Raw genomic sequence first — 12410 nt, forward strand, 5'->3', positions numbered from 1 at the left:
GGTGAGGTGGCTTCCCTACAGTTGCCTTCCTCCCCCCACCTTCCCCTGAGGGTTTGGCTGTGGGTTACAGCATTGATAGAGTACTGGCCAACCAACAAATCCCGGCCCAATATCACTGGAACTGTTTGTTCCTTCATTACCCCACATTCAGGATAGGATTTACCTTCTTGTGGAGCCAAACCCCTGAACTGCTTTCGGGAGTGGTCTGGCCCCAGTTTAAACCTTTTAAATACAGTGGCTTTATAGCCTGCAAAAGTTATCCCCCCATCTTCCATAGGCATGCTGTGATAGATGGCTGAGAGTTCTCCAGTCAGGTTGCTACAGAGGTAAGACATATAGTCCTCCTCTGCAATCCCCCACTGTTTGGCTGCCCTCTCAAAGTTGGAGAGGTACATGGAGGGGTCTTCTCCCTCCTTGTACACTGCAAAGTCTTTGGGGGTGACTTGGATCTCTTTGCTTAGTTCAGCTTCCAGACGTAGCACCTCAAGCTCATGGCGACGTTGCTCTTCTTGTTCCCGTCTGCGTATCTCTGCTTCTTCCTGTCTGCGGATCGCATCCCTCTCTGCTTGTCGTTCCTCTCTCTCTCTTTCCTCCCGTCTGCAGACTGCATCCCTCTCTGCTTGTCGTTCCTCTCTCTCTCGTTCCGCCTCGATACGCATTCTCTCCAGTTCCATCTGTAGCCGCAAGGTTGCTTCTGACTGGGTGGGGGCCACCTTTGCAGGTGCCCCTGCATGCTCAAGATGCTCCAACAGGAGGACTTGCATATCTACTACAGTCAGGTTGTCACACTCCAGCTCTTGCTTTGCGCACTCTTCCTGGAGCTGTGGCTTTGTCATCTTCAGGATTTCCAGTTTCTTAGCACGCTCCATCCTAACTAGCTAAACTTTCCCTACTCCAGTTGACCCGAAAAGAAAACAAAACCGCTGTTGCTTCCTCTGGGTGCTTGCACGTATCAAAAAGCAAAAATGCCTGGCCATTCAAGTTCTCTGTTTGTTCTCATCCCACCGCTGCCGCCAAGTGTGGCGGAACCGGCCCGATTCTGACTTCAGACCCGGTCCCGTCAGCTCCCTATGGAGTCGCCAACTCCTGGAGGGAGCTATGTCTCCTCCTGCCCCTTGGGCTCGCTGCCACCACCTGCTCAGTCTCAGGGTTCCGATTGAGAGGAACAGGACTCCCAATCCCCCTCTCCGTCTATGAGGCTAGGCCTCCAGGTCCTCTGCCACCCTGCACTTGGGTTTCACAGAGACCTCAGCGCTTCTTTGGGGCACCCCTGGAGGATTGGCACCTTATCCAACTGCATGCCCTCCTCCTTCCCCGGGGCCCCCTTCTCAAAAACAGCGTGGTCTAAGCGGTCGGGGATCTATGTGGTACAGAGATGAACTGCCAGCATTCAAAACAGAAAAAACATTTATTTAAAAGAGAAAAATATAGGAAAAGAAAAACACAAAACAAAAACAGTTGCATTTAAAAAGTTAGCACAGCAAAGCCCAGCAAACAGCATAACAAAATAAAGGTGGTTTTTAAACGCATCGTATTGTCCCTGGTCTATACTTGATCTGCCTAAGAGAATGACTTACTTTGTCTTACTGCCTGGATCCTCCCAGGCAGGAGCCCACAGGCAAGCAGCCTCCCTTCCCGAGCGCCTGCTGCAAACTGAGAAACTCTTCCTGCCTAGCACATGGCAAGAACAACAGCCCTTCCTGCCTCTCTAGGAGACTTTCCCCCTAGCGTTGTTGGTTTGGCTCTGGAAGGGAGGGGGGGAGTGAGGGGAAGGCTACAAAGCCGGCTGAATGGATTTACTGATCCCTGCCTTTTTGGATGAAGCACCAACACTCTCAGATGGCGTTTCTCCACAGGAACTCTCTGTGTGGGGCAATGATGCTGTATATTCTTGGTGCTTGCGGGAGGGGGGGACACTGGGAGGGCTTCTAGTGTCCTGGCCCCACTGGTAGACCTTCTGATGGCACCTGGGTTTTGGCCACTGTGTGACACAGAATGTTGAACTGGATGGGCCATTGGCCTGACCCGACATGGCTTCTCTTATGTTCTTATGAGTTCAGAGTTCATAATAAGCATGTTACAAAGTTCTGAGTTTAGCATAAACAATACCAAGCAATACCCCTTGGGTTCATGTCTGGTATAAAACATTGCAGGTTCAGCCTGACATTTACTGATAAATCGCAAATCAATTTTATTACGATCTGAGATCAGAATTTGGGATCAAAGTCATCAGCAAACATTTCTATTAGTTCCATATCTTAAATACACTAGATACGATACACGAAACATAAAATACAATACTGGGTTAAAATATTAATACTGGGTCATACACAGGCCTTGTTTTGGGCAGGAGCTCACAGCAGTGGAGCTCCAGAATCTCTACATTTTATTGTGCTCTTTCTTTCTTAAATCCCCCCCCTCCCTCAATACTTGATTCTGGGCTCCATTGTTCAAACCCCCTGGGAGAATTTTGCTGATAGCTAAGATTTGACAAATTTTCTAATATTTTTCTCCATAAAAAATGGGAAAATAACCCAAACATATAAAGCAGACAGATGGAGATCTTCATCGTGTCACTGTGGCCACATAGGATCTGTGGAGATCTTCATCGTGTCACTGTGGCCACATCGTGTCACTGTGGCCAAAAGTATGATGGGAGTAAGGTTTTATTGTGACATAATTCAAGAAGCATTTTAAGGTAGATGCTGAGCTGATATACTTTCATACACCTTCTGGTGATGTCAGGGGTGTGTGGCAGTTGTGAATGAGCTATGCAAATGAGTTGTGCTAATGAGCTCCAACACCTCTTTTTCTACTAAATGACTCCTGGTCATACGTGTCTGTCTACATACCTGAGCACAGAATCTGTCTGCTTTAAGGTTCATTTCATTACAACAATCTCCAAGGAGAGAAATATAAAACTGATTGGTTCTACTTGGGAAACTGGATAAAATTGGAGTAATATAAATATTTTGAATATTCTGGTAAAATCAACAGTATAATAAAACATCCTCCATTGTCTCCTCTCCCATATTGGAGTGGCCTGGGCAGAGATGCTTCTCATACTGAATTCAAGCAAATCTCCCTCCATGGAGGGCAGATGGGAGACATTCAACTGGGCAAGGATGAAGGCTCTGCAATGATTAGGTTATTCCAGCACATAAAAGTAAGTGAGTGGGGTGAAGGTTTGACAAAAGTTCCCAACAGACGGTATTGGTAAACCTAACAGCGTAGATGGTTCCTTGCTCTCTGCTTGGTTCTCCAGAAGAGATATAAATTATTGTATGGAAAGATATGCACTAAGATCCATTGTCGTTTGGAAAGAATGTATAAATTTGCCAGTTTCTAAATTAGGTGTAGCTTTTTTGAGTTAAAAGGTTTTTGTAGCTATTTTTGAGTATTGCATTTAGGTTCTCACTCATTGTTGTTAATGTGCTAAAATATTTTGAAGAGTTTCTGCTGCTAACAATACATGGGAAGCTAACATATTATAACCAGCTCTCACACTGCATTCATTTAACTGGGATGAGTTATTTAAGCAAAGGCTTAATTTCAGTGTTCCCTGAAATTTAGTATTAGAGCTCAAGGGAGAATTTCTTGCTGAGAACTTTGCTGTATAGGCATCAGATAAGTCAGTTTGCATTGCCTGTGTTTTAAACTTTAGGGCAGATATTTTATTAGTATAATTAATAAAAGAATCTAAAAAGTTTTCTTCCCTTGTTGTAAATCAATATTTTCTTAATACGAGGCTTCACTAATGTTTCAGAGGCAAAAATGTCAGAATTAAATATGCATCAAATTCAATATATCAGTATATAAAATGTATTCAATTTATTCAATATATCACATTTATTAGAGTAGAGAGGGAACATGGATTCAAGTCTTCTTTGCTTTGGTTTTGTTATCTCTGCTGGAGACTCCCTGCTCCATCCTTTACGACCCTTTCCAAATTATTTCAAGTTAAAAGTATTTAATCAATTGCCACCAGCCTTGCAATACCAATTATTGATAAATTATGTATAAAAGAATAAATTTAAGATTGAGATTAGTGTTAAGATTACTATAAAAGTTCAACCAACTATATTAGAACATAAGAACATAAGAGCAGCCATGTTGGATCAGGCCAATGGCCCATCCAGTCCAACACTTTGGGTCACACAGCAGCCAAAAACCTTCAAAACAAAACCAAACCAAACCCAGGTGCCATCAGGAGGTCCATCAGAGATTACAATAAAACTCAGTAAAATAATAAGGTTAAACTTACTACTTAGTATTCAGATTTACTACTTAAAACTTCCTAAGCCAAGAGCTTTTCAACTTGACTTCCAGAATTCATCTGGCGTCAAAGACAAAGGCTTTACTTCTTTCCTTCCTCCTTCAGAGGCCAACATACTTTCTGTAGATTGGTAAGTTTTAAAGTTGTTAATTATGCAGTAACAAACACAACCACAGAAAGATGAAAACAAAAATGGTCTGTGTTTTCACTATAACTGGTTTAGGACTTGAAAGAGGAATGTCGGAAGGTACACCCATTAGTTAGATGGGCAAATTTCTGCCAGCTGAGGCACAGGAGAGCTGACTGCCAAAGCAAAAGGAGTCTTCTAATGAAAGGACTTGAACTCCCAACCAGAGTCCTCCCTAGCTAACTTCTCATCAGGTCCTTCCTAGTATAAATATAGGCTAAAATCAAATAGAAGTGGGGAAGCAACATAAATGCTGCAGAGCAAAGCACAGCTGCTCGGTTACCTCCTCTTCCAGTCTCTAGCACACATTTCAAAGTGCCTGTGATCTTAAAATCCTGCCTGACTTTGTTATCTAATGGCACATCCAGCATTTATGCATAGGAATGCCAAAAACAAAAAAATCACAGTCTGTTGCATTTGTAACGTAAAAACTGGCCCTCAAATTTTGGTGCATCCAGTTTTCTACTTATTGTCACAGTTCAGTGTTCCTTTTCTTACCTTGCCAAATGAGTTACAGATTCCTTGATGTTGTGACCAGACAGGGCACTGCATTCATAGAAAATTAAATTATAATCCTAGACAAAGAATGGGGAGAGGAGAGAGAGCTCATATTAGTCCTCCACCAAGAAATAGTGGGAAATTGCAGAAATAAAGGCTGCAGTCAGACGATCGGCTCGGCACAATCTGGCCATGCCTCTATTTTATCCGGTGTTAGTTGTTCCAGAGATGCTTGTCCGAACATGCCACCCTTAACCTGCCTCACCACATGCTCACTGTGTGGTTGGCCATTCAGATTGTTGCAACCACAGAGTGGGTGATCAGGCAGCATCCTTTTAATTTTTTTTTTAATTTCACCCATGCTCATAAGGATGTATCTGAAGCTTCAGATCCTTTCTGACAGCTCCACAAGCCCTCCGCCAAGAGCTGTGGCCCCTCTCAGCCTTCATTACATTGCCTCTCCTCTTTGGAATACTTGGGGGACATATACACATTGTGCAGGTTTACATGAGAGTAGCCCCATTGACTTCAAAATACTCCATCTTTTGTCAATCATGGGATGCTGTCCAACAGCAACCTTTTTTTTTTGCTTACACATTTTGCCTGGGGGGAAGTGGGATGGGGAGTAGGGTTGCCTGCCCCCCACCCCCGCTCCCTACCAATATGGGAGCCTAATTCAGGGACTACTTCCATGACTTTCCAACCTCAAGAAACAGGAGGGGTTTTATTGGGGGGGGGGGGAAAGGATTGTTGCACAAAAACAACTCTCCTGGGGAGTTGACTTCAAAAAGAGCCCTTGTCTCACTGGGAACTGATCTCTGTCATCTGGAGATCAGTTATGATTCTAGAAAATCTCCAGGCTCCCAGGAAGCTGATTTTTGGCAGGAGGAACAGCAGTCCCTCCCTGGCTTTATTTGAAACAGCAGTCCATCATGCAATCTGGCAGTAGACATGTTTTGGGAGTGAGTAGCAGCTGCCCAATGAATTTGCAGCTAAATCCATATAGCCAAAGCGATGGTATTCCCAGTGGTAATGTATGGCTGGGAGAGTTGAACCATAAGGAAGGCCGAATGCAGAAGAATAGATGCTTTCAAGCTGTGGTGCTGGAGAAGAATCTTGAGAGTTCCTTGGGCTGCAAGAAGATCAAATCAGTCAGTCCTAAGGGAAATCAACCCTGACTGTTCCCTGGAAGGTCGGATGCTGAAGCTGAAGCTCAAATACTATGGCCACCAAATGAGAAGGGAGTACTCCCTGGAGAAGACCCTGATGCTGGGAAAGACAGAAGGCAAAAGAAGAAGGGGATGGCAAAAGATGAGATGGCTGGACAGCATTACTGATGTAACAAACACGAATTTGAGCAGACTTCGGAGGATGGTGGAAGACAGGAGGGCTTGGCATGACTTTGTCCTTGGGGTCGCAAAGAGTCGGACTCGACTGTGCGACTGAACAACAACAAAAAATTCAAAGAGTTGTAACTCTTCATGCCAAAGTTATGGGGACTTCTCCTCCTCCTCTGGGAATGCAGGACAGGGCAACAGCCTTTGCAGCTGCCCACAGCCTCCCTGTGATGGGGATTCCACTCCCTAATTCCAAAACAGACAGTGTGAGACTCCATTCCCTCATCAGAATCCAAAGGGGAACCGGTCTTATAGCTATGTATTGCAGGGTAGGTAACTGTCATGGACATTATTCAGTACCTGGGAAGCACAATGAGAACACAAGTCTTCTTCCCACTGGTGGCAGCATCAAATGCAGCATCCAATGCCTTGTCTCAACAAAGCCCATGTAGCCCCATGACTCACATTCCACAAGGTATCCATAACTCCAGGTCACAGAACAGCAACAGTCATCGACTCAATTGTTGTGCAGTCATTCTCATGTACTACCCATGAGCAAAGGATTTCAATTTTTAATTTAAAGTCTCATATAAGTTATTAATGGCATGTTCATCTGCATCTGAAGAAGAGAGCGGTGTTTCTTGAAAGCTTTGGCTACAATAAAATTTGTCAGTCTTAAAGGTGTTCCTGGACTCCTTACTGTTCTGCAGCAACAGACCAACATTGCTGACTCCTCCGGACCTATGAACATGTTCAGTGTGCCCTTCCTTCATACATGACTGCATTGACCCACGCAGAAAGGGGGATGAAAATTTATTGATTTGGAAATTTGTTATGCCTCCTCTCCAGAAATAATAAAAAGAACATTAAAAGATATTAAAATCCAGCATAAAAACATAGATAATAAAAGCAGTCCACACGCAGCTTAAAATAAATTTCTAGACTAAAACAGTGTTTTCATTTTTTAAAAAACACACCTCTGTGTATATACTGTACCTTGGCTAGATGCTCTCCTAGTCCATTGGGGACTTCCCGCTCTTTCTCATGGTCCGTTTTATTCCCCAGCAAGAGGACAGGAATGTTCTCCCCTGCAGCCTCCTAAGACAGAAGGAAGACTGGAAATGGGCTCTTTGCATAGGTGGGAAATAGCCAAAGGATTCCAGTAGGCAGTGGATCCTCTTATAGATAGTTTTAGATGGAGGAAAAGGAATAAAAGATTTGTGCGATTCAGATTGTGGCTGTTACCCATGATGCCCTCTGCCAGATTTTTTTTTTTAAAAATTAATAATAAATAATAAGTGGCATCTCATTTTAACTGGAGTCATGCAGTATTGTTACAAGTTTTTCAGTTAGACATCACTACACTGAATTGGAAATGGATTTTAATTATAATTTTTATTTGATTGTATTTTTATGTTATTGATTTACTTAATTAATACCACATCTTCCTCCACCCAAAGTAGCTTTCTCTTCTCCGCTTTAGGTGTTAATTATAGCAATTATAACTGTTTTAACTAGAAGTGCATTGGGAATGGAGACACAGCATAGAGCAGCAGCATTTCTCTCGATGTCATCTTAAACGCTAAGAATCATTCTCAATGGCAGAATCACAGAATCAAAGAGCTGGAAGAGACCTCCAGGATCATCTGTTCCACCCCCCTTCACAATCCATGAAACTAACAAGTACTTCCCACTAAGTTCACAGAATCAGCATAGCTGACAGATGGCTATCTAGCCTCTGATTAAAAACTTCCAAGGAAGGAGAGCCCACCACCAGTGTTCCCTCTAAGCTGAGTTAGCGTGAGCTAGCTCACAGATTTAGCCTCCAGTTCACACATTTTTGTCTTACCTCAGGAAAAATGCTCCAAGAAGAAACTAATTTATGCAGTAGCTCACAAGTTTAATGCCAGCAGCTCACAAAACTGAATTTTTGCTCACAAGACTCCACAGCTTAGAGGGAACATTGCCCACCACCTCCCAAGGAGGAAACCTGTTCTACTGAGGAACCGCTCTGCCCGTCAGGAAGTTCTTCCTAATGTTGAGCCAGAAAATCTTCTGATTTAATTTCAACCCACTGGTTCTGGTCCAACTTTCTGGGACAAGAGAAAATAATTCCGCAGCATCCTCTATATGGCATCCCTTCACGTACTTGAAGATGGTGATCCTGTTACCTCTCAGCCACCTCCTCTCCAGGATATACATCCACAGCCCCTTCAACCTTTCTTCATAGGACTTGGTCTCCAGACCCCTCACCATCTTTGTCGCCTTCCCCTGGACCTGTTCCAGCTTGTCTATATCCTTCTTAAAATGTGGTGACCAAAACTGAACACAAGACTCCAGGTGAGATCTTACCAGAGCAGAATAACGCGATTGTCAAGCATGGTAAAGCTCAATGGTAATTTATGGTTTTAGGGCCCTCCATAAAGCTGGTCTGTGAAACATCATGGAGGGTCGGTGTAGTATGGCTCTGTTATTCTTTCCCCCTCCCCCTCTTGCTTTATTGCTTTGTGTAGTGGAATAGTGAGAAACGAAACTAGCAGCGGGAGAAGAAGAATGAACACCTTCCCATGCATTCCTACATGGGAGTGTAAGCCATCTGGGAAAGCATGGACAAGACACTGCAGGGCACATTCACACATTGATGTTACAATTTCGTTCTCAGGCCTGTTGGCCTTGGGCGAGAAACCTCCCCCAGTGCTCAGCCTGAGAAGGCACCACAATCTCTTTCACATATTCCCATTTCAAAGCAAAACTACATAACAAAGGAAGGAAGGGGGGAGAGGAACGTTCGAGCTAGCAGCATTGGCATACAGTGTGGCTTTTACCCAGAATGCTTCCCCCTGAACCAAAGATGGAATACAGACTTGACCAGAGTTGAAGCAGACTTGACACTCATTCCCAGATAAGCCACCCTGAGCCTGCTTCGGCGGGGAGGGCGGGGTATAAATAAAAAATTATTATTATTATAAGATAATTAGTGCCAACTTTTGGCGGGAGTTTTGCAGATTGATGGGTATAGAATAGGGCTTGAGCTCAGCTTACCATCCCCAAATGGACGGCCAGATGGAACGAGTGAATGCGCTTCTAGAGCAGTATTTATGGTGTTACATGAATCACCAACAAACCAACTTGGTGGATCTGCTGCCATTCGCTGAGTACGGATATAACAATAGTGTTCACAGCTCAACCAAGGCTTCGCCTTTCCAGATAGTGAATGGGTACGAGGGCAAGCCCATCCCGTTATTGCCGGGGGGAAAGGAGACTGGAGCCCCCACGACTTTTGAAAAATGGTGGTGAAAATTAGGGAAAAGTTGGAAGATCATACAGGAGAACTTAGAAGCAGCCAAGGAAGCTTATAAAAAACCAGTATGACAAATCACACATTCCAGTTTGGGATTTCAAGGTGGGGGATACAGTGTTTGAATCGACCAAAAACTTACCACTGAATCAACCTTCCAAGAAGCTGGCTTATCGGTATTTAGGCCATTCAAAATCAAGCGGGTAATCAATAAAGTGACTGTGGAACTGGAATTACCCAAACTGTTTAGTAAAATACACCCTGTCTTTCATTGCAGTCTTCTGCACAGAGACCTGGGTGGTACCCCTTGGCACCCTCGACCGCCAGCTCCACAACCTATCCAGATTGGGAATCAGAGTCATCATGAAGTGCAAGAAATTTTAGATGCTAAAGTTAAACGTGGAGTGTTGTATTATTTGATCAAGTGGAAACACTTCCCTGCCGGCCAAAATGAATGGGTGGCAGAGCAGAATGTATTGGCCCCTGATTTAATCACCAAATTTTACAAAGCGTTTCCACATAAACCCTGACGTTGAGTAAAGGGGGGGCAGTATGTCAAGCATGGTAAAGCTCAATGGTAATCTATGGTTTTAGGGCCCTCCATAAAGCTGGTCTGTGAAACATCATGGAGGGTCGGTGTAGTATGTCTCTGTTAATCTTCCCCCCCCTTGCTTTATTGCTTGTGTAGTGGAATAGTGAGAAACGAAACTAGCAGCGGGAGAAGAAAAATGAACACCTTCCCATGCATTCCTAAATGGGAGTGTAAGCCATCTGGGAAAGCATGGACAAGAAACTGATAACATTGTGGGAACGTAGACATTTATGATAGTTTATGTGTTAGCTGGCATTCCGTACCCCCTTCTTTGAGGATCCTTTGAAGTATGCCTTAAAAGGATTGTATCAATGTATTTCTAGTATCACTCTCAAGGTCCTGTACCAGGAGAGCATCTTGATTTAGCAATAAACGTAATTTTGTATCTACTTGACTCGTTCTTTTGAAAATCGCATGCTTGACAGCGATATCATCACTTCTCATGATCTGGACACTATACTTCTGTTGATACAGCCCAAAATAGTATGTGACCTTTGTTCTTGTTTGGAGGTTTTTATTTGGACAAGTGTGGCTGCCAACAACCTTTTTAGCTTTTAGAATAGCTGAATTCACATGTATCAGTTCTGGGACTATCCTCAATTAAAAAAGGTTTCCAGTGTGATTAGAAAGCTGACTTGATTGATAGATAGAAACAGTAGTGAGACCCATCTGTGTCAGAACTGTCTCACCTTTGGGGTGGCCAGTCCTTTATATCTTATCTGGGCCATTATGCAGCCCGCCAAAACTACAGTGCAAAAGCCTGTGCAAAATAGTACAAACTGGTTCCCACCAACACCTTTGTTCATTAAACAGTTAGCAGTTTGTCTCTGAGAAGAGATAAAGCATCCTTGAGACAGAGGCTTCTCTCCCTTCTGTAGTGTAGAAACGGGTACTTGTGATGGTTCCAATGGACAGAGCAAAGCCAAGGTGAAGCAGGCACAGTGCACCTGCCCCCATTCCAAAGACACCCAGCATACAGAAATATAAAAACGGCAAAGCCCCTGAACTCCATGATAACAAGAGAAATTTGTCAACTGGAGGGTAATAAATTTGGAAACAGACATGGTAATGCTTCCCACTTTGGCTTTCATTGACTTTATACACCAGTGGAAATATATCTTAGAACACTGCTAATACAAGGACCAAATTCTGTCTCTGATCTGCATATCTTACCTGGTGCTAGAGAAATATTTGGACTGCTACAGGTTTTTGTATTTTCATTGGGGGTCTCCATTTTTTGCTTCTTCCTCCAAGAAGGCCAGAGGGGCAACCTGACATCTGCACTTTCAACCTGCATCCCTGATGCTGATAGGGCAATATCTTCAGATCATGACCTGAGTTATTGCTCTCCATCCTTTTATTTTGGTAACATCCAGCCTTTACCCAAAAGGGAGGTCTTTGACCAGCCACGAGTTGGAATAAACTTCAGGAGTTTCTTTAGGAGCAGTCAAAAGACAGGTTGCTTACCTGTAACTGTAGATCTTCGAGTGGTCATCTGTGCATTCACACTCATGGGATAGTGCGCCTGCGCCGATCCCCGAATCGGTACCTGAAAAGCCCGGGATTTTTCCACGCTCGGCGTCAATGGGCATGCGCAGGCGTCCCAATGCGCATGCTCACCGGTGCCAGCGCGGGGATCCCGCCAGTTCCTTTCTGACCGCTGCGCTGAGAGGTTTACCTTTCCTGTTCCCCGGTCGGTGAGAGTTTTGGCTTTGCCTTTCTTCTCGTTTTCTTAGCCCGTTTCTTATTTTCCTTAGTGTAGATAGATAGTTAGTTAGTTAGTTAGTTAGTTGTTAAAAAAAGAGGTTTTTTCCCTGTTGTTGGTCGGTTTACCCTTCGGGGTGCTCCGTCCTTCTTTTCCCCCAGTTTTTCCCCTCAGACGACTCTGAGCGTTTTTTTGCGACTATTTGTCTATGGACAGTCTATGGACAGTCGCTGGGGGTTTTTCAAGCGCTGTCGTGCTTGCGGAAAAAAGATTGCCCCTCCAGATGGTCATTCCTTGTGTCTGCTGTGCTTGGGAGAGGCACACCGCGTAGAAGCTTGCCCGCACTGTCTTCGCTTCTCTAAGCAGATGAGGAAGAACCGTGCAGCCCGGCTGTCGGCGGCTCTGACCGAATCGGCGCTTCGCCCGCAAAAATCGATGGTGACCGTTTCGACGGACACCCCGGCACAAGAGCATGCATTGGCTGATGCTGCTCCACTGACTCTGACTGAGCTGCCGG

The 12410-nt window shown here is 44.3% G+C and overlaps 1 protein-coding gene across 1 annotated transcript in view; it reads right to left on the minus strand.

Moving 5' to 3' along the window:
• Positions 1-12410, minus strand: part of CRACR2A (calcium release activated channel regulator 2A) — an 82786-nt gene that overhangs the window by 12133 nt on the left and 58243 nt on the right. The window contains exons 15-16 of the mRNA XM_060247270.1: positions 7295-7396; positions 4962-5038 (exon numbers count right to left, since the gene is read on the minus strand). Of these exons, the coding sequence (XP_060103253.1) occupies positions 4962-5038; positions 7295-7396 (179 nt within the window). The remainder of the gene's footprint in view (positions 1-4961; positions 5039-7294; positions 7397-12410) is intronic.

This window comes from Heteronotia binoei, chromosome 9 (genome assembly GCF_032191835.1).
Source record: "Heteronotia binoei isolate CCM8104 ecotype False Entrance Well chromosome 9, APGP_CSIRO_Hbin_v1, whole genome shotgun sequence".
In the NCBI taxonomy this organism is placed as follows: domain Eukaryota; kingdom Metazoa; phylum Chordata; class Lepidosauria; order Squamata; family Gekkonidae; genus Heteronotia; species Heteronotia binoei.